This window comes from Choloepus didactylus, chromosome 6 (genome assembly GCF_015220235.1).
Source record: "Choloepus didactylus isolate mChoDid1 chromosome 6, mChoDid1.pri, whole genome shotgun sequence".
Taxonomy (NCBI): Eukaryota; Metazoa; Chordata; class Mammalia; order Pilosa; family Megalonychidae; genus Choloepus; species Choloepus didactylus.
This window is the reverse complement of record NC_051312.1, coordinates 66,693,613-66,715,661: the sequence shown is the minus strand read 5'-3', so window position 1 is coordinate 66,715,661 and position 22,049 is coordinate 66,693,613. Positions and strand designations below refer to the sequence as shown.

The 22,049-nt window shown below is 38.7% G+C and overlaps 1 protein-coding gene across 2 annotated transcripts in view; it reads left to right on the top strand.

Moving 5' to 3' along the window:
- Positions 1-10,392: 10,392 nt before the first annotated feature.
- Positions 10,393-22,049, top strand: part of PDE3B (phosphodiesterase 3B) — a 271,815-nt gene continuing 260,158 nt past the window's right edge. For both annotated transcript variants that reach the window (XM_037839374.1, XM_037839373.1), the window contains exon 1: positions 10,393-11,947. In XM_037839374.1, coding sequence (XP_037695302.1) covers positions 10,955-11,947 — 993 coding nt within the window. In that variant the 5' untranslated portion in view covers positions 10,393-10,954. The remainder of the gene's footprint in view (positions 11,948-22,049) is intronic.

The window sequence follows — 22,049 nt, the reverse complement described above, 5'->3', positions numbered from 1 at the left end:
CAAAACATGGTTCCATGAACACATTCTTTGCTTTCTTTACTCTTATGCATTTTTTCCTTCTTTGCAATACTCTCTTTTCTCATCTCATTTCTAAATCCTATCCATTCTTTAAGACAGATTTTAAATCCTGCCTAATTCATGTCCTTTCCTAATTCCCCATTACAATCTCTTAGGGATTCCATTTTTTATTATAATTATGTGTGTACAACTTTTTCTCCACTGGTCATTGATAAGTAGCCCCGGCCCAATACATACACACACACACACACACACACACACACACATCCCATATTTCTTGAGAGTATGCAGAACAGTGCCTAAATTAATAAATATTTGCCTAATGGAACCAAATCACTGATGGGGATCTATTTTTTTTAAGCTGAAGATCCAGTTTAATTTTTCACAAAATTCAGGCTTTCTATGCTCATGATAAACTATAAGTAGCTCATGATTTAGCATCGGTATTGTATAGGAAAGCTGGAAACAGAATTCTGACAAATGTGAGCATATACAGGGAATAAAGTTAACACTTTCCTCCATTCTTATGTCCCACTAAGTTAACAGAAGTGGATCCTTTATTTCTTATTATGAATATGTGGCCAGAGAAACTGCTTGCAATGTAGTTCTGGAAGAGTAAAGGGCTTGAGGGCAAGACTGATGAAGGATGAGAGAATTTTGATTGTTAGAGAAACTTGGAGACCGCAGTTTATTTTGAAACTATTTTTGGTAAAGATTTAGTTAGGTTCATTCCTATGAAGGTTTGGAAATGTGTGGTCTATTTTATAACACAATAAAACCTCATGGTTTCCTGGTTAGCTGGTATTTGTTTAAAGAGAGTTGGTTGCTGGTCCGGACAACGTTTGAGAGGTTATAATGAGAGGAAATCGGATGTAAATCTCTTCACCTGTAAAAAGGAGGGGTCACTAAGGAATAAAATCAGCCATACTTACTTGGTTTAATGGGTAAAAAGCCATAGTTTTGATTTGTTTAAAGTCCTACTCACATTAGAGTGGATGTTAGTCATCCTTTTAAACATGATTCCACATCCCAAAAAAACAGTATTAAAACCTTGAATTTATATAAGGGTTCTTGTTATTTTTCACAGTTTGCACTTACATTCAATATAGTTACCAAAGCACCAAACCATGCTAGAGAGTTGTCACTGGGAACAGTCCAAGCATAATTCCGGTGAAGACTGATATTAGGTTAAAAACTGGAGCACTGCAGTTAATCCTGGTTATTTAGCAGGATAAAGGACATAAAATACCCTTGCTTTTGTCTTAATTATCTGAACAGACATTAAAAAAAAAAAAATCCCTAAATGTACAAATCTTGCTTTGTATGAGTAGATCTAGTTGCTTGCTTACTATTTTCAGAGCTGGTGAAAAGATTGTGTTTTTAAACAAAGGATTAAATAGACTTATCATCTGAATCTTTTAAAAAACTGAGATATCTCAATGATTTCAAAGGGGTACAAGAATAAAACAATTAGACTAAGCTATGCAACTCACTGAAGCTGGATAATAATTGTTTAGTCTTTTTTAAACTCTCAGAGGTATGTTAGATGTTTCTATTTGTTTCTGTACTGTATACAATCTGTAACCTCATCATTATATTTTTTATTCCTTTATTTGTAGAACAACACTATGAATATAAAATAAGTGCTATTTTATAATATCTATTTGTAAAAATGTAGGGATATTGTAGGCATAGCATTAAGGGGAAATTGCTATTTTAAACTTATTCTTTTTTTTACAGGAGAAAAATGTGTGTGTAAGTGTGTGTGTGTGTGTGTGAGTGTCTTTATATTGTATCAGTAAGCTATTTAAATTATGGATTTTTAGCTAAAGCTAATGAAGGTAATGATGAAACAAAAGGTAAAGCTTTATCCTGGCTAAACATTTTAGAATGAAATCTTTTCTTAATGCCAACATTTATTCCTTAATCCACTGCAGTCTGGCTTTTGCTTTTATTATGGCACTGAATTTGTTCCATGTAAGGTTACTAATGACCTCCTGAGGACACTTTTCTGTCCTTCTCTTTTTAAAAACTGGCATTTTATGTTTTAATGTCCTCCTTGAAACTCCCACATTTTGATTTGTGACACCACTCTTTCTGGTCCTCTTTCTAACTTTGATACTTCCTTTGCAATTACCCTTTTGAGTCATTCCTTTGCAACTTGTCCCTTATATGTTGGTGTTCCACAGAGTTCAGACACTGATCATCTTCTCTTCTCATACACTATAACCTCCTGGGGGACATCTCATTTTTCTCCCAGGATTCCACTTCTACCTAGATACTACAGGCTTCTTTTTTATTTATTTATTTTTAGAGAAGTTGTAAGTTTACAGAAGAATCATACAAAAATTACAGTATTCCTATATACCCCCTATTGTTAATATTTTGCAGTAAAATGTCAGTCAGCCTATGTAATAATTTTATGCTCTATTTCATAAATATTAAATGTACTCTGCCAGCAGAGTTATCTTTCAAAACCACAGATTTGATCAAGTTACTCTTTATGTTTTATTTATTTGTTACAATTGAAAGAATATTAAAATTGTACTATTAACTATAGTCCATAGTTTACATTAGGTATATATTTTTTCTACACATACTACCCTCTTATTAACACCTTGCATTAGTTTGGTGCATTTGTTATAATTCATGAAATAATTGGGCTCACTTTGCTATACGATCCCATGTTTTAGCTTTTATACTAGCAACATATCTACAACCTAAAATTTCCTCTTTGAACCTCACTGACATATATAATTCAGTGCTGTTAATTATGTTCACAATAATGTGCTACCATCACCACCATCCCTATCTAAAACTTTACAATCAACCCAAACAGAAATTCTGTACAAATTAAGCATTAACTCCCCCAGATTATAATGGTTTTTTAAATGATTATCCTGGCTTTGGTCTTACATTCTTTCAAACTGTTCTTCATGGAGTACCAAGATTGAGTTCTGAAATGCACAAATAAAATTGAGTATGCCTCTCCCCTGCTTAAAAACCCTTAACAGCTCCTCATCACCCATAGAATAAAGTCCAGGCTCCTCAGAATGGCCTAAAGGGTTTTCCATGATTTGGCTTCTACCCATCTATCCAGCCTTATTTCTCCATGCCCACCCTCCTCCCTGCCCCACCCCAGCCCCAAATCAAGCTAACCAGATTACTGTTCCCCAAATGCCCATGCCATCTCATGCTGCCATTCCTTTGCATATACTGCCGTCTGTCTGGGATGCTTGACCTTTCCCTTGTCCACCTGGGAAACCCCATTTAACTCCTAGGCTAGCATCTCTTCATGTTTTAAATTCTTCTTTGTCCCATTATTGTACTTGGTAAGAGCCTTATTAGAACTTTTTCATACTGTTTTGCGTTTGTTTACAGATTGTCTCCTCTACCAAATTAAGGGCAGGGATGATATCTCATTCATATTTGTACCCTTAGTATTTCGGGCAGTGCCTGGCTCATGTAGAATGAGTGAATAAATATTTGCAACAATAAATGTTCTCTTATTTTCACTATTTTTAATGCCATAATGAATGAAATAACTGGTTAAAGTTTGATTTTTTTTCTGTTTCTCCATGCTACCACACGTGGTCCTAAGTCAACATCTTTTCTGCAGAATGAGATCTGAGATATGTAGGCCCCCAAAATTACAATAATATGTGGTCATTCCTAAATAAACTTATTAAAATTTTCTGCATTTATAGTATACAATTAGAAAAGAGGCATTAAAATTCCCGTAGTATTTTCCTCATGATGAAAGAAAGCTATTAATATATCTATTTAATTAGGAAGACAAAGGCTTAGTTGAACAAAAGAGCATTGAAAGTAAGTCTTGACAAAAGTTGTTCAGATGATATAATCTGGAGATGTCTTTGGAAAAAACTCAAATTTGATAGAATACAGGGGAATTCAGAAGTGATGGGGAAGAGTAAGGAAGAGGATAGATGAAAGGAAAATAAACTAAATTTACATTTACATTGACTGAGCATCTACTCATGGTTAGTCACTTTGCATATTATTTAATACATAACAATGGTCCTGTGAGGTAGACATTGTTATCCCATTTCAAACAAGAGGAAATGGGGACTGAGACATTAAGAGACCTCCAGTAAGAAACCTCCAAGGTCAAGCAGCTAGCTACAAAGTGGTAACCAGATCTGACTGACACTGAAGTTTCCTGCCTTTCAATCAGGATGCCCTGCTTTTCAAATAAAGTTCCCAGAGCTGCTGTGTTGATATGTTCAGCTTAGTAATACATATAAAGACACATTATTGACTCTTATTTGCAATGATAATTGTAGGTGGTTCATTTAGCAGTTAACAGGCATATAACTATAATTTCTAATCCCAGTGCCTAATTTTTAAAATTTACAAATGAATAGTATCATATATATTGATGATGGTAAATAGTGAATTGGATGAGTCACTTTGAGCTGCTTTTGCTAAACAACTTGAATACATTTTAAGTAGGTTTAGTGGAGAAAGTACACTCCTAACTTTTTCTCTGGTGTGCCTCATTGCTGGCTCCACTTGGAATCCAGAAATGACTGCTGTTTGGGGTAAAAAGCAGTTTGCTCTTGTTGCCTCTGGTAGATTGCTTGGCCTGGCAGTGTGTCACTCTCCTGGGCAAGTATCCAGCTTGTGGTAGTGAGGTGGTTTTGTGGCAGAACTCCACAATTAACCACAAGTTCAGTGTCAACGGTAGGCTGCCACCGTCATGGCTGTAATCCTACAGATCTGCTTGGATAGCCAGAGCTGAAGAAACTAGTGCTTGTCTAAGGAGGGAACAAGAAAACTTGGAAAGAGTTTGCATTGCTGTTTATTGTTCAAGGTTCAGGTTTTAGATTTAATTATTTTAAAAATCCAGGAAATTTCAGATTAACAGATATAGATTTAATACTAGTGCCAGTTGTTATATTTTAAAAAGTTTGTGTACAGATACAATTTGTGTTCTGAAAACTAGAAATAGAAAAATGAAATTCTAAAAGCACTAGAATATACTCTTTCAAAGCAAAAGAAACCCAGGTGCTATAACTTGAATAAACACACACACACACGCACACACACACACACACACACACACCTCTTAACCATTTTATATTGGAAATTAAATCAAACATAGAGGTTTGTATGTTTTCTGTAAATCTAAGAAAGAGTTCTCTCACTGATTTTGTGCAAATGGGTGCTAAGAAGGATATTTTTCAATAAAAATATGGAAACTTTTTCTATTAAACCACATTTTAAGTGTTTTCTATTTAAATTCATTGACCAATAAGGAAAATCAAAGGACATACAACTAAAAAATCTGCTTGTTAAACAAATTTTGAGAAATACACACTTCAACAAAAAATTGGGAAACTTGCTATGGAATGAACACCATCCTAAGCATTGAGCTGTGATTGAATGAGACAGAATTCCTGTGTTCAAACTGTACATTGCAGAGGTAGTCATATAAATAAAGAAATATGATAAAAGAAAATAAACTTTTATATAACCAATAGGTACAACAAACTCCATTTTCATATTAGGGCCATACCATCTCTCTAGCCTCACTTGTTTTTTGTCCCTGCATACCTTATACTCCAGCCATAGGATACTTGGAGTTATCCAAATGTACCATGGTTGCACTCTTCCGGATCTTACCGCTTGCTTCCTTCCTTTGCTCACATTATCTTTTCTCCCTACTTTTCTTAGGTAACTTCTACTCATCTTTCAAAACCTGGCCCCCAAATCACCTACTCTGACACCTCCAGAGCTCTGCTCCTTAACCTGCTACTATTACCCAGGTCTGCATTGGTTGGGCACCCCTCCTCTGAGCTCCCAGATGACACTGAATTTTCTTACCTCCATATCACAGCTCCTATTACACTGGCTTCTGATAGTCTTTTTACTCTTCTAGCTTCCACTAGACCATGGAAAACCCTTAAGGGCAGAAACCATGCCTTTCATCATTGTATCCTTGTCATTTAGCACACCAGGTACTTAATAAATGTTGAATGAATGAACATATTCATTAAAGGAGAGATTAAATGTTGGTGGAATGGGGTTATATATAGGAGAACTGACAAAGTAAAAGGAGTGGGGGGATTAAATATAGAGATAGAAGAGAGGGGGAGGGGAAAGAGGAGAGGAAGAGACATACACTCCCCAGTTGAGAGGAGAAACAAATCATGAGAATAAGCTGAGACTCTGAAAGAGAATGATTCTGTTTCTTCTTAATAGTCCTGAAGCACTGCTCCAAATAGTTATTTTCTTTAACTCATATATTCTCTTGTGCTCTTTAAAAGTCTAGTGTATATGCCTTATCTCCCAGATAACGATGCAGCTTTAAGAAAGCTCCAAAGGAATGTTATAGTTCTTTTATGTACTAAACATCATCTAGCACAGTGCTCTGCATATAGTGGGCACTCAATAAATATATGTTGAGTAGTAAAGAGAGTCAAAGTGAGTTTCAGATTCCTGACTATTAGCTGAGAGGAAAACAGGTATTGTAACATACTTGGGCAACAGAGTTGCCACTGCACGTTGAAAATAGAATTCTCCTTTGTATCCTGCAGAAAAGCTACTGTTTTATTTTCAAATATAAATATGTAAATGAATTGATACAACGTTTTCATGACATTAAAAGGATGACACCAGTTTTAGTAAGTTGGAATCTCAATGATACTGGTTAATTTACTTGTCATTCCTGAAAATTTCTTTGATATTTAAAATGGTCAGTTTCCTTTATCCCTGAGAAATTAGGGCTTCTTTATCACTGAATTCTGGAGAGTTTCATTTAGAAAGAGCACTCAGTTCTTCTAAGTGTTTTCCCAAATCCTATTCCAATCCATTTTTATGGTCTGTTTCAGAGGTTTTTTTTTTACTTTTTTTTTTTTTTTTTGTTGTTGTTGTTGTTTTCAGCCTGAGTGTTCCAAAGAGGAGTGTCAGGTAGGAAATGTCAGAGAGACCTGCTGAGGTGTCAGGTTCTGTGCCCGGACACCTCTTCTCACTTGAACCAGAGCAGTCTATTTTTATTTGCATAGCATTTCTCTTAAAAAACATTTAAAACCACGGTTGAGAAATGATAATATAGAACAGTAACAAAAAGCTCTGTAAGAACTGGTAACCATTACTCACTATCAATTGCTCTTAGTAAATCTTTAGAGGCTTCTCCACAAATCATTCTGGGAAGTCAGATTCTGAGGAATCACCTGATCATGGGACTTTTGTTTGACAAATGACAATGGCTGGACAGGGTCTTATGCCTCATCCAACCTCCTGTACCAGCCCTTCCTATTGATACTCTATTATAATAACTATAATAGAGTCACCAATAGGTGGAGCTAAGATTCATTTTAAAATATTTAATTTGGAAATGTATTTATGGGAATCCTGCTCTAGAAATGAACTTTATTTCTGGATTTTAGAGTTAGGATATAATCCTATCTTCTTTTAAAAAGGTTGAAAGCACAAGGCATAGAGGGGAGAGGTTCCAATTACCAGAAGACTGGGCAGGCAGAGAGGAGGGGGTGAGACTTAACATGCTACCCAAGCATTATTTTGGCTTCTCTGAGAATGAAGTTTCAAGAGGCCAGGGAATTCACAGGGAGGGCAATTTCAAAAGATCCAATCCAGCAATGATTAGCACCAGATTTCCCAGTTGAAGTGGATATTCTAACTGTTGGGCTAAGCACAGCAATGGGATATCCCAACTGGTGCTTGTGAGTTCAGTGAGGTGGGTAGGCAGGAGGCAGCTTAGAAGGTCTGTCAACAATAACAGTGGCCTTAGCCTCTAGCCTAGTGTTTAAGGGCAGAGCTTTAAGCCCTGGGACTGAAAAAATCTAGGCAAGGTTTAAGTTCTTCCACAGTTAACTGGGACATTGGCAACTTATTTGTGTGGGTACTTAAAATGGAGAACAAAACAAAATTCTCACCCTACAAACTGGAGCACATGGGAAAACTGGGTCTTTGGAGCTTGCATGTAAGGATCCTGTTATTAGAAAACACAAGGAGCAACATTACACTAGACAACTCTGGAGCTGGGCTATAAGCACCAGGAGCCCATGCCATGGATCATTCAAACTTGAAGTGTGATTCTAGTTGGAGAGATCATGGATCAAGATGTGAAGCTGTGGTACTGATTGATGAGAGAAGTCAAAAGTATGCTGAAACTTTAGATCTTTTTTCCACAATAGATAATGCCCATACATTCTTGAACCTAAAGACAAGAACTCAGTAATTCCATTGGTTCTTTGAGTCTGGCAGAAGAATAATTAAATAATTTGACCTCTAAGAAATGCAGCCTAGTAATCATCTTTGACAAAGACTGTAAACAGAGAAGGGAGTTGCTATAAACAGTTAGCTCATTCTTTTTGAGCATATTTTTAGTTAAGTAAACTTCTAATGGTCTTTGGTCACGTCTTTACATTTTATTTTAGAACCCTCTCAGGTGCTGGGTTGGTGTTCAGAGGGATAAACTCTAACTATTGGTTATTGCAAGAGTGGGGCTTTTAGCCTCACAAAGTCCTGAGATGACAGCTGAAAGAAGGTTGAAGGTGAATACTGAAGTAAAATAGCTTTATGAAGGGGGCTTTGAATTTCCATCCTTCCAGATAGCAGTCCTTTGATACAAATCCTTTCATTTTTGTCGACACAGAGTTTGGTTTAGTTTTGTGGTACAAATAATTCAAAGGTTGCTCTTGGCAATCTGAAAGGTGGATCCTAAAGATGCCTATATTTTTTGTATATACACATCATGGCTTTTTATTCTGGAAGGGATCTTAGAGGCCATCTAAATTAAAAAGTTTCCTTTTACAATTGAGGAGACTGAGGCTTGTGAAAGTTATGTGACTTGCTTAAGGCCAGGTTATGAATGGCTGGGCCAGACTAGAACCAACAAAATTGGATATCTAGCCTGCTAATGTTTCCATTACTATGCTTCCCCACCTCAGATGGCAACTCTAGGTTAAAAATAAGAAATTTGTAATTTGAATATGTTTTGATTTTCAATCAAATTATTATTTCCTATCAGGATTTATCATGAATATTTCAGCAAAGCTGGTGCTAGTTTTGTCATACCTTTCTGTACAAGCTCAAAATGTACCCATTAAGTTTTCTATTTTAATCTTTGGTGGTGATGAGTTCTGGGCATATCATTTAAAAAATGTATTTGCTGAGTTCTGCTGAAAGGAGAACTTTTTTTTTTTTTTCAGTTATCATGGTGGAAAAAAGACCCAATGGATTTTTTTTCTTTTAGGACAAGCATTTGAGAAATCAATTAGAAAACAATATTAAATATTTTTTTTCCCTTATCCAATATACAGAAAAGGAAAGGGAGCTCCGGTCTTCTTTCCCTATCTTGGTCAAATTCTTATGGTAATTTCTCAGTGATTTCTGCTTATACATGAACTATGCTCATATACGAGAATAGTCTGTTTTAGGTCATGGCTGTGGGCAGAGATTAATTGGTGAAAAATGGGCCTGTTTGTGGGATTTACCACACAGTAAGGTTTCTCATCTCTCTGGAAAAATGTGGAATTAGCTCTTTGAGAAATGCAGGCCTGTCCATGAGGTTGAAGGGAGAGCGTCGGTGGAGGGAAACACAGTTCACTTTCTAAGGCAGTTATGATTGGTGAGCTTCCAGAGCAGTCCCTTTGGTACAGCAAAGTTCTTTTCTTCCGGATTTCAAGTCAGTGTTTCCTACATGTTGCTAGTTTTACCTTGGCTTCTTTCAAGGCCAACCAATCCAAAGTGGGGAGTGGTCTTGGAGAGGACTCTTGGCCCTCCCATCACCCCTTCTAGAGAACATGCTGTTACAGTGAAAAAGCCTTCAATTTGGAAAGAACATTTGCGTCGGCGGCACATTTTCTATGCTGTGTTGGAGGGGCACAGGAGGTGAACCAGCGGGTATATATGGCAAGGGTGCAAAGTGGAGGATGACATGTTAGTAGCTCCTCTCGGGTGAATAGTTCTTGAGCAGACAAGCTCATAAGTACTTAGATGGTTCCAGAGAGCACTCCAAGTGCATTCTTCTTGTGCAAGAGCTACTGCAAGGATCCTGGGCCTGCTGCGTGGCTCAAGAAGCCACGCTACTTTTGAAGACAAGCCTAGCCACAGTAAATAGGGTTTTTCGCTATGCCCAAGGTGCTGGCTGACCCTCACCAGGTCACAGCTGGGCTCAAAGGCCCACTCTGAATGAGGCTGAGGCCAGAGAAAGCACCCCCTCAGCGTAGTATCCGCATAGGCACCCCCCCTCCCCTTAGGGACCACAAACGTTCCCTTTCCCCAAGACCGAGTGGTGATCTTTCGGGGCCTGACTTATTCCCAAAGGGAACCTGTGCGACCGGGATCCCAGGATGGCGGGTTTGCAGCCTTCCATCCGAAGATATTCCACTCGCCTCTTCCAGCCCCGGCGGGTCTTCAGGAGGCCGTGCTGTCCTGCTTCCCCCTCGGCTTGAGTTCCCACCGGGTGGAGAGCGGCGGCGCGAGTGGCAGAGAGACCAGGCTCGAGCGCGCGCGGCGGCGGGCGGCGGGCGGGCGCGCGGCCGGCCCGGGGAGCCGCGGGGGAGGAGCGCCCGCCGCCCTCCCGCCTGCCGCTCGCGCGCCCAACGGACCAGGCAGGGGCCGTGAGGTAACTGTAGCAGCCCGCAAGAGCTGGGAAGCGACGCTGAGTCTCCAGTCCCGAGAGGAGCCCGAGGGAAAAGGAGGGGGCAGCCGAAGCCGTCCCAGAGAGAAGCCCCTGCTGCCCCTCTTTTGAGTCAGCATGTCGCGGACTCCGCCGTTCCTCCGCCCGCGCGGCGAGGACCCCGGGCCGCGGCGGCGGGCGCAGCCCTGACGCGCTGCGGAGCGGAGGGGTGACCCGAACGCTGGGGCTGGGGGTCGGGGAGCGCGAGGGGCCGCAGCGGTCCGATCACGGCGTGCTGAGCCCCGCGGCTGCCCCCGCGTCCCGGCCATGAGGGGGGACGAGCGAGACGCCAAAGCCATGCGGTACTCGCAGGCGCCAGAGCGGGCCGGCTCGCCCCCTGAGAGTCTGAGGAACGGCTACGTGAAGAGCTGTGTGAGCCCCTTGCGGCAGGACCCTCCGCGCGGCTTCTTCTTCCACCTCTGCCGCTTTTGCAACGTGGAGCTGCTGCTGTCGTCGCCGGCCTCTCCCCAGCAGCCGCGGCGCGGCTCCCCCTTCTCCCCGGCGCGGCTCTCGCTGGGCGTCCTGGCCGCCTTTGTCTTCGCCCTGCTGATCGGCTCGGGACCCGGGAGCTGGGCTGCGGGGGCCGCCCTGTTGCGGACCCTGCTGAGCGTCTGCTCGCACAGTCTCAGCCCCCTCTTCAGCATCGCCTGTGCCTTCTTCTTCCTCACCTGCTTCCTGACCCGGACCAAGCGGGGCCCCGGCCTGGCTCGGAGCGGCGGCAGCTCCTGGTGGCTGCTAGCACTGCCCGCCTGCTGTTACCTGGGGGACTTCTTGGTGTGGCAGTGGTGGTCTTCGCCTTTTGGGGACGGAGACGCAGGGAGCCCTCATCCGCCGCCGCCCCCTGCCCCGCATTCGCCCCCGGCGGTGGCGGGCAGGTTGTTCTTGGTGCTGAGCTGTGTGGGTTTGCTGACGCTCGTGCACCCGGTGAGGCTCCAGCACAGCATCCTGGTGCTGCTGTTCTCCAGTTTCGTCTGGTGGGTGTCGTTCACCAGCCTTGGATCTCTGCCTTCAGCCCTCAGGCCGCTGCTTTCCTGCCTGGTGGGGGGCGCTGGATGCCTGCTGGCCCTGGGGCTGGATCACTTCTTTCAAATCAGGGAAGCTCCTCATCCTCGGTTGTCCAGTACCGCGGAAGAAAAAGTGCCTGTGATCAGACCCCGGAGGCGGTCCAGCTGCGTGTCGTTAGGAGAAAGTTCAGCCAGTTACTATGGCAGTTGCAAAATGTTCAGGAGACCTTCGTTGCCTTGTATTTCCAGAGAACAGGTATGTTACCAGAAAGCAGGGTTTGGTAAGGAGGTAAGTGTGGTTTTACCGCTTGAATCCCCGAGTTGAATCAGCATATTTGAAAGCATATTAACTCTCAGGGTGAAAGGAAGGAAAAGTAAGTTTTGTTCTGGAAAGAATTCCCAAAATACAGGAAGCTTTTTAAAAAATGCAGAAGCAAGTACAGTAGAACTATCTTATATCTTTGGGTAAAAAATGAAATAGTAGGCTAGTTATGTTGCACTTTTTTAAAGACTTTGTTTATGCAGTAGATGACTTCTCAGAAGAACGAGGTGAATTATTTGTGGTTTAATAGATTGACTACTCCCACTTTTAGCATCCTCTTTCTTTTTGGTGGCATGTGTCTTTTGTTGTTATGGTGATGACGTCTTCCCAAATGAACATCTATCTGTCTATCTAATCTATATATCTATATATGTATATATATGCACACATATACATATGCACTCATTCAATATTACTTTTGATGTGGATTTTAATCCGTGTGGTCTATTATTATTAATGGTAATCTAGACGGGGGAATCTGAGATCCTGTCATTAGAAAAGTGATGGGGTTTTGAACTGAGACTTATAAATTTAGATGAAAAGATAGTTGGAAATAATTTTTTAGAGACTTCAAAAAATTAATTTCAGCAGTGTAGGCCAGTATAATCTTTTACAGACTAACTCATGGACGGTCTAGTGTGTTTGTTGCATAATTTGGAGAACGTTTGAACAATTTAGCTTTTCAATTTAGTAATGTCTGGAAACATGCCAAAAGTATTTCCAAATTTTCCATAGGTTTAAATGTTTTGTTTCCCAAAGGATTTGAAATCTTCATCAGGGAATGGGTTTATATGTTTATCTAACGGAAAATCTACCTGTTCTGTATCATCAGGGAACTCAAATAATGGCTACTATTTGAGCATTTGCTGAGTACAAAATGCTTTACATATCTTGTCTCAAGTCCTCACAAGAACTCTTTACGGTAGGTGACATTAGACTTATTTTAGAGATCAGAAAATTGAGTGGCAGTGTTGGGATTTGAACCTAGGTTTTTCAGTTCTTAATGTTGTGTTCTGCACAATGGAAAGGATGTGTGTAGAGGTTTTGTTCAAGTGGGACTCTATACCATTGATTTTCAGACTTTTTTTGATTGGTGATATATTCTACACTTGAGCCCAGTATTTTGAAACAAAAGTTTTTGTTTTATCTATATCGTGTACTCTTCTCTACTGTTCTCTTCAGTTTCTTGTCCTCTCTCTCTTCTGTTAAAATAGTCTGCAAGCTACTACAATGATTATGATAATATATTGAACACTGGTCTGTCGGTTTTCCAACAAGAATTACACTTCCTTCTTGAAAAATGGCTTTGGCTGCCTTTGTGCTTTGTAGTTATTTGGCCAAATGCTTGAAAAAATTGTTATGCTTTTGTTTTCTCAGTTTACTACCGTCGATAATTGATGATGCTTAGGAAAATGTGTATTAGAAGAAAAATTGTGAGAGGATTCACTATAGAGCAAAGTATTATCAGTTGTTTCCATAGAATGAAATAGCATTTGACATTTGACTATACATGAATAGACTGCCTTTTTTACACTCAAAGTGTTTTTAGCACAGTTTCCTTGTATTATATGCATTTTTCCTGACTAACATAACAGGAAATTATATGTTATTCTAAATTCTAATTGTAATTTTTGTGTAACTGAATCATATCTTTTCTCTTGCAATTGAAAGAAAATGCCTAGTCGTCTTAATCCGAGTGTGGTGCTCTTCCCATCACAACATCCTTTCAACCTTTAAAACCAGAGTGCAGTTGTTACCAGGTAACTTCATGTGTTATTTGTATTAGAGGAAAATACAATTTGTGTTTCTAAAAATTGTAGTATTTTCTTAGTGTAGAAAAACATTATTCACACTCCTCTCCGAACGGGAAGAATTTTGGGGTCTTAAAATACATGCTAACAGTTGAGGAATTTACTGATAACATGGTTACTTAATGTTCAGTGTCACAAAATAATACTGTTTTGGCATTAAAAGAAAAGGATATTTTTAACTTAGCAGAGATTGTAATAACAAGAATTTTTACTTATGATTGTTCCTGAAGTTTAACAGATCTGTGGAGATTTAATTAATTAATTAATTAATTAATATATTGCATAGTATAATATGTTAAGAAAATTAAGAGGAAATCAGGAGTTTTGTGGAAATCAAGAGATTTTCTGATTTCCAAAGTGCTAAACTTTGCATATGACAATTGCAAAAACTTCTTAATTCAGAAAGTGAAAGACGTTTAAAAGATTTTGGGAAGAACCTGATACAGGGGGGAAATGTCCTGGGATTCATAGGCAGGGGGATGGAGGATCAAGTCTTGGCTCTACTTTATCTTGGAAAAGTAAGTGAACCTTCTGAGCCTCACCATCCTGTCAAATCAGAGAATCCCAGTATATGAATTCTAAATTACATTCCAACTTGAAAATTCATTTCTTTTAGTTAGTTTGCACTTTTTGTAAAATGTAAATAAAAGTATAGATAAAACTTCACAGCTTACCATCTCTCGAAATTTTACTTAAATGTTGAATGTTGATTATCACTGATCTATATTTTACGAGGTGCAATAATTGGAAAAGATGAGCAAATATTCTGTATTTCTTGCTAGAGAGAACTTTTTAAAATATTATATATGGATTCATTTTTGTGATGACAAAATTATTACAGTTTCATTTGCTTAAAAATTTGGACATTTTTATTGACATCCTAGAAAAACCACATGGACACTTAAATCAATATAAATGTTTTTAATTGTGTGAGAATAGATTTAAAGTAATTTTTAACTTCTGGGATGTTATGTTACGTACTATGTTGAAAAATAATGGCTAATGTTTGTAAAACATTAGATTTTCATGACCAATTTATAATATTTGATGTAAATGCTATATACACATTGGTTCTTAACTTAAATTTTTTTTTTTAACAAAGTCTTTAGAGATTTGAAGTTTAAATCTATTTACTGCTGTGTTCTGCTTTGGTGGGTTAATAAAAATCCTGCAGACCGAAACATTAAGTTTATAGTATATTTGCCAGTAGTCAGCTGAAACTAATGGGAAGTTAATAAGCGCACACACACACACACACACACACACACACAGCAATTGTCTATATTAGAAGCTTTAACCGTAATTTAACAGACGACGTTCTGTGCCGTTTTAGTTGTATATTCTACAAAGTACTTTTCAGCTTTTCAACCAAATCATTTTGTGTGTGATAGATTAAGTAAATATGAGGTTTTGAAAGGCATAAGTTAGTGTGTGAGATTTTTTTCTGTAACTAAAATGCTGTGTTTTCTAAATGGTTAGGTAAATATTTAAAAATTCTGTGGTCTTAAAGCCCATAAATATTTAAAGTGTTAATTTTAAAAAAGGTATATATATAAAGTGTTAATTTTAAAAGAGGCAGCATATATAGTGTGAAGCCTTAAAAAAAGAAATTTTAAGTTTAAGTGAGTATTTACCTCCCCCTAAGGAATTTGCAAGGCGTTGTATACTCCACTGTGAATTTATTTAATACAATAGTATATGTGAAATTTATTTTATGGCTTCCATGAATGAGTATTTTATTCTAATATGTTAATATTTTGCAGTAAAATGTCAGCCTATGTAATAATTTTATGCTTTATTTTGTAAATATTATATGTACTCTGCCATCAGAGTTGTCTTTCAAAAATCACAGATTTGACTAAGTAACTCCTTCTGTTTTATTTATTTATTTTTTTCAAGTATTTATTTTAGGGTAACCAGCTGTCCCAGTTTTCATGAGACCCAGAATGTGGGACTTTCAATGCTTAAAAAACCAGGGCAGTCCTGGAAACCACTCATTCTGTTAAAAATCTCTTACAGCCTTTCATTGTTCACAGATAAAGTTCATGCCCTTGACCCTGGTTTGCAAAGTACTTCATAACCTGCTCTTAATAATTTTGTTTGTTTGTTTTGTTCTTTAAAAAGCAATCTGGGACTTATGAAACTCCCTACTCCCCACGTATATCCTTTACTTAACTATTTGAGGGTTGCTGTTGTAATGGAGCTTATTGTGGATTTTTCTTTTCTCTTTATTTTACCATTCCTACTGGTTGTAATCTTCTTTAAAGAACAAATACGGTTAAGTAATCTTTAGCCATTACACTGATACTCAAATTTACACATAAGTCAAGAACAAAGGTCCACAAAAGCAAATTGGCCAGGTTTAAAAAGAAGTTGATAAATTCGTGTGAGGCAGTGATGATGTGTGATAGAATGTTTTCATCATATCTCATGAGGTAGAAACATCTTAATAGTTTATGTTTTCCCACACTGAATGGAAGGTCATTAGAGCCTACTGTGACCTTTGTAGTTTGGTTTTTATTGTCCTCAGATTCTCTGTCCGTCTCGGAGGCAGGCTCTTTCTCATTCGTTTTTCCTTTCAACTACCAAGTCTGCTGTTTCCTGGCACACTGCCCTGCCCTTCTGTCCCCCATCCAAAGAAGGAAGAATCTATACTTGGTAGAAAAGTGTATTTTAATATAAATATGTTTGTAACAGATGTCGAAGAGATTTAGGAATTTATCTAAATGAAATCTGTTCATTTTGTAGAAAGGAAAGGAATTAAATTCCAGAGAGATAAAAATACTGGCTCAGGGTTTTGGCAGCAAGATACTGGGAGAACAGGGTTAGAACCTGGGTCTTGACCTCGTTGTCTACTTCTACCTTCTATAGAGAGCATGTGCACTGTGCAATCATAGTTTTCCAAGGCTGTTCTTAATTTCACCTGCCATCTCCAATTATGTGGTAAAATGCTATGTTGTTTCTCTAATAAAGAAAAAAAAAGGCATGTCCCTGGTTAAAGGAGGTGGGGAATAGTGGTAGGAGAGAAGGGGGGAGAGAAGCAGGAGGAACTCTTGAAATCACACAGTTCATAATAATGACTTTGAAGATATGCTTAATATCTGATATAGTTATTTCAAGGTGACTTGTGGCTACTGGCTTGTCTCGTACTTAGGTGCTTTCAGGGACCCAGGCACATAACACAGTGTGTTGAGGAAGGAAGAAAAGGTAAAAAGAAGGGTAAGAAGAATGGAAGTGAACTTGACCATTGCTTGCGTTGCCTAAAGACATTCAATTTAAACAAAACAAACGAAACAACTCTATTTGCCAAACAAAACTCTAGGAGAGCTGGATTCTGTCTGTGGTAGCTCTTGACAGCTTATAACATTGGTTTGGTGTTCACCTTGTCAATTGCAAGCTGGTCCATGCTATTTTAAGTGGTTGTTAGAAGCCTGTTGTTAAAACTTGGGAACAGAGGAGTGTATCTTCCACTGTCTGTTTCTTGTAAGATTTAAGAGCCTTCCCTTCAGCATTGATTTACCTAGCAGCTGTCTTGTCTTTATAGATTTTTCCTCCTCCATCAGCTATAGTACATTGTTTGGCTACTTCCTTCTCCCTCACTTTTCCTACAACTTGCATTCAGCATATTTTAAATTTCTTCAGTTAGCATTCGTATTTTTAAATGAGAAATGTCATACATAAAGACTACATGTGTATATATTTTTTTAAATTTTGTTTTGAAATAAATTCAAAGTTATAGGAACAGTTGGTAACACAACTATCCTGAATTTTTGTCATCCATTCCCTTGTTTGTCTTTATAATTATAACCCCTATAAGTGTATTCCTAAGTAATATATTATTAGTATTGCTTGTTTTTGATTGTAGATAAATAGAATCATATTGTATGCATTCTTCTGTAATTTTTTTTCTTGATATTTTCTGAGATTCAACCATGCAGAAGGGGTAGTTGTAGTTCATTTTTCGCAATGCCATAGAGTATTTCAGTGTATGAACACAGCAACATTTATTTATCCACTTATAGTTGTTTGCTATTATGAAAGATGATAGTATAAGATCTTTGTAAATATCTCCTGGCGCACGTGTGCATCTGCAAGTAGAAATCGTTTGGGTGCAAGGTAACCTTATAATCACTTTACTTATGTGGTAGGCAAATAACGACTCTCCCAAAGTTCATGTTTTAATCCCTGGGATTTATGAATATGTTACCTTACATGGCAAAAAGACCTTGCAGATATAATTGAGTTAAGGACCTTGAAATGTGGAGATTATCCAAGATTATCCAAGCAGGTCCAGTGTAATCACAAGGGTCCTTAAAAGTGGAGGAGTGGGGCAGAAGAGTCAGAAAAGGAGATGTGACAATGGAAGCAGTGTTGGAGTAATGCAATGTGAGAAGGACCTCATTCAACCTGCTACTCTGCTGGCTTTGATTATGGAAAAAAAGGGGCCATGAGCCAATGAAAGCAATGGTTTCTTCCCTATAATTTCCAGAAAGGAACAAAACTCTGAGGACACCTTGATTTTAGTCCAGTAAGACCTGTATCAAACTTATAACGTACAAGACTGTAGGAAAAGTTGTGATTTTACAGAACAATCATGCGTAAAATACAGGATTCCCATATACCACTCCACCACCAACTCTTTGCTTTTGTTACAGTTGATAATAGCACATTTTTATGATTGTGCTGTTAACTGAAGTCCATGGTTTAACTTAGGGTTCATTGTTTGTGTAGTGTAGTTCCATGGATTTTTAAAACATTTTTTGTTCTGTTACCATATATACAATCTAGCATTTCCCCCTTTAATCATATTCAGATGTATATTTCAGTGCTGTTAATTGCATTCACAGTGTTGTGCTACCATCACCACTATCCATTACCAAAATATTTCCATCATTCCAAATAAGAACTTTGTACATTTTAAGCTTTAACTTCCCATTCCTTATCTCTACCCAGTACCCTGGTAACCTATATATATTTTAGATTCTGACTCTATGAATTTGCTTATTCTAGTTGTTTCAAAACAGTGAGATTATACACTAGTTGTTCTTTTGTGTCTGGCTTATTTCACTCACTAAGCATGATGTCTTCAAGGTACATCGATGCTGTTGCATGTTTCAGGGCTTTATTCCTTTCTATGAGTGAATAATATTCTATCGTATGTATATGCCACATTTTATTTATCCATTCATTGGCTGATGGATGCTTGGATTGCTTCCATCTTTTGGCAATTGTGAATAATGCCTCTGTGAACATTGGCGTGCAAATATCTGTTCACATCTCTGCTTTCAGTTCTGTTGGGTATATAGCTAGTAGTGAGATTGCTGGGTCGTATGGCAAAACTATCCTTAGCTTTCTGAGGAACCACCTAACTGTCTTCCACAGCAGCTGCGCCATTTTACATGGCCACCAGCAATGAATGATTGTTCCTGTTTTTCCGCATCCTCTCCAACACTTGTTATATTCCACTTTTTAAAATAGCAACCATTCTAATGGGTGTGAAATGGTATTTCATTGTGGTTTTGATTAGCATTTCCCTGATGTCTAAGGATGTTGAGCATCTTTTCATGTCTTTCTGGCCATTTGTATATCTTCCTTGGAGTCATGTCTTCGAGTCTTTTGCCCATTTAAAAATTGGGTTGTTTGTCTTTTTGTTGTTAAAGTTGCTACTGATAATACAGGACTTTTTTCTGCCATTTTGCTGTTTGGCCTTTGTAAGTCTTATACTTGTTTTGTCCTTTGCGTTCTATTAATGCCTGTTTTTACATTTATTTTTATTTTTTGTGTTGTATCATATTGAGTTTCTTTCATTTCTATCTGGATATATTTTTCATCTGTTTTCCCTTGTGGTTATCATGGTGTTAAAATTTATTTATTTATTTATTTACTTATTTATTTATCCATAAATAACAATAGTATTTGGTTTGATACCAACTTAAATTCAATAGACTCACATTACTTTTCCTATACCCCTCTGGACCCCACCTTTTTTTTGAATTTGTTACCACTTACATGTTTGTACATTATATGCCCCAAGAACATAGATTTATCATTACTTTTTATGCATTGGCAATTTAGCATCTATTGGAAGTAACAAATGGAGTTACATATCAAACAATACACTACTATAATACTGTCATTTACAATTACCTAAATGGTTACTTTTACTGTAGGTCTTTGTTTCTTTAGGCTGCTTTGAACCACTATCTAGTGTCCTTTCCTTTCAGTGTGAAGAATTCCCTTTAGCATTGCTTGTTGGGCAGATCTAGTGATGATGTACTCCCTCAGCTTTTTATCTGGAAATGTCTTAATCTCTCTCTCATTTTTGAAAGAGTCCACTGGATATAAAATTTTGGCTGGCAGTTGTTTTCTTTTGGCACTTTAAGTATTTCATGTTGCTGAGTTCTTGCCTCCATGGATTCTGATGGGAAATTGGCACTCAATCTTAATTTGGACTCCCTTGTATGTAACACATTGCTTTTCTCTTGCAGTTTTCAGAAAATCTCTCCTCGTCCTTTGTATTATATAGTATGATCAATATATGATAAGACTGTATTTTTCTTCATGTTTATCCTGTTTGGTGTTCTCTGGGCTTCTTGGATGAACATATTCACATCCTCTGTTAAGTTTGGGGAGGTCTCTGTCATCGTTCTTTGAATATTTCTTCTGCCCCTTTACTGGGCCTCCTTTTGGGCCTCCCGTAATACATATATTGGTGTGCTTAATGGTGTCCCAGAGGTGTCTTGGGGTTATTTTAGCTTTTAATGAGTCTTTTTTCATTCTGTTCCTCAGCCTGACTCACTTCAAGTGTCTTGTCTTCAAGTTCAGTGATTCTTTCTTCTGCCACCTCCAGTCTGCTCTTGAAACCCTCCTGGGAATTTTCATTTCCGTTCTTGTGGTCTTCAACTCCAGTATTCTGTTTGGTTCCTTTGTTAAAATTTCTCTCTCTTTACCTGGACTCATATTATTTTCCTGATATCCTTTAAGTCTTTCTCTGTATTTTCCTTCATCTCTTTGAGCGCTTTTAAGATCATTTTTTTTTTTTTAAGCTTTGTTCAATATGTTCACATTCTCATCTTCTTTGATGCTATTTTCTGGATTTTTTCCTCTTTCTTGGATAGACCATTATTTCCTGTTTCTTTGTTTGTGATGTATTCTTTTGTTGCACATTGTACATTGGAATTTTTTAAACTGTTAACTCTGGGTTTTATTCCCTGAGATGTCTGTTTCTTGGTTTTGTAAGCAGCTGGCTGTAACACAGAGACTTCCTTGTGCCTCAACTCTCCTATCAGGAATGTCTGCCTAAGGCGAATGCAGTGTGCAGGGTATTCCCTGTTTTCTGGGCCTCTGTCTGCCCAAGGCGAATGCAGTGTGCAGGGTTTTCCCTGTTTTCTGGACCTCTGTCTTTTTTGGGTTTTTGCTTGTTAGTTTGTCCCCTGTGTTTCCTAGGAGACAGATCTCCCTCTCCTGGGTGTTTGAATCTGGCTGGCCCTTGCCCCAGATTGTCCTCTATAGTTTTTAACACTCCTTTTGTTGTTTCTAGTTGCTTTAGCCTGGAGGCCAACTTTGGGAGAGGGCACAATGGAGAGGACTTTCCCAAGTCAGTCATTCCCAGTCAAATCAGGGCCAAGGATCCAGAAATGGGTGTAGGCTGGCTGCAAAGTGCCCTGGGACGGGAATCAAGGAAGGGCTCCAAAAATGTCTCCAATAGAACCCCAAAGCTCAGCTTTCCTGGTCTGCCCAGCAAATGCAGCCCTTCAGCTAAGTTTCTCCTGTAGCCCTGAAGAAGCTCTCCATTTTTAGGTTGCCACCCCCTCCACCGGAGCCTCTGTCCATGGAGGATTGAAACAGTGGCTGCCATTGCGTTTATCCAAACAGTGGCTGCCATTGCCTTTGTCCAGGGTGGGTTGAAACAATAGCTGCCCTCAGCACTGGGCACCCGGAGATCCACATTGCTAATCAAATCTGTGAACAGTGATCGGCCATGTCCAACTCTGTTCTTGGGGAACAGGGTTTTGATGTCCTTTATCTGTCACCAGTGAGCGAGCCAGGGGCTGAACTCCAAGATAGCCTGCTATGAGAGTTGGAGATATGTGCTGGTAGCTGCTGCTGAGAGAGCAATTTACAGTTCTTTACCATAATTTATCAGCCCCATCTTCCTTCCTTTCCCTAGTTGCTGTACAGTGTTCATTTGGCCTCCAGAATTTCAAAATAGTTGTTTCAGACAT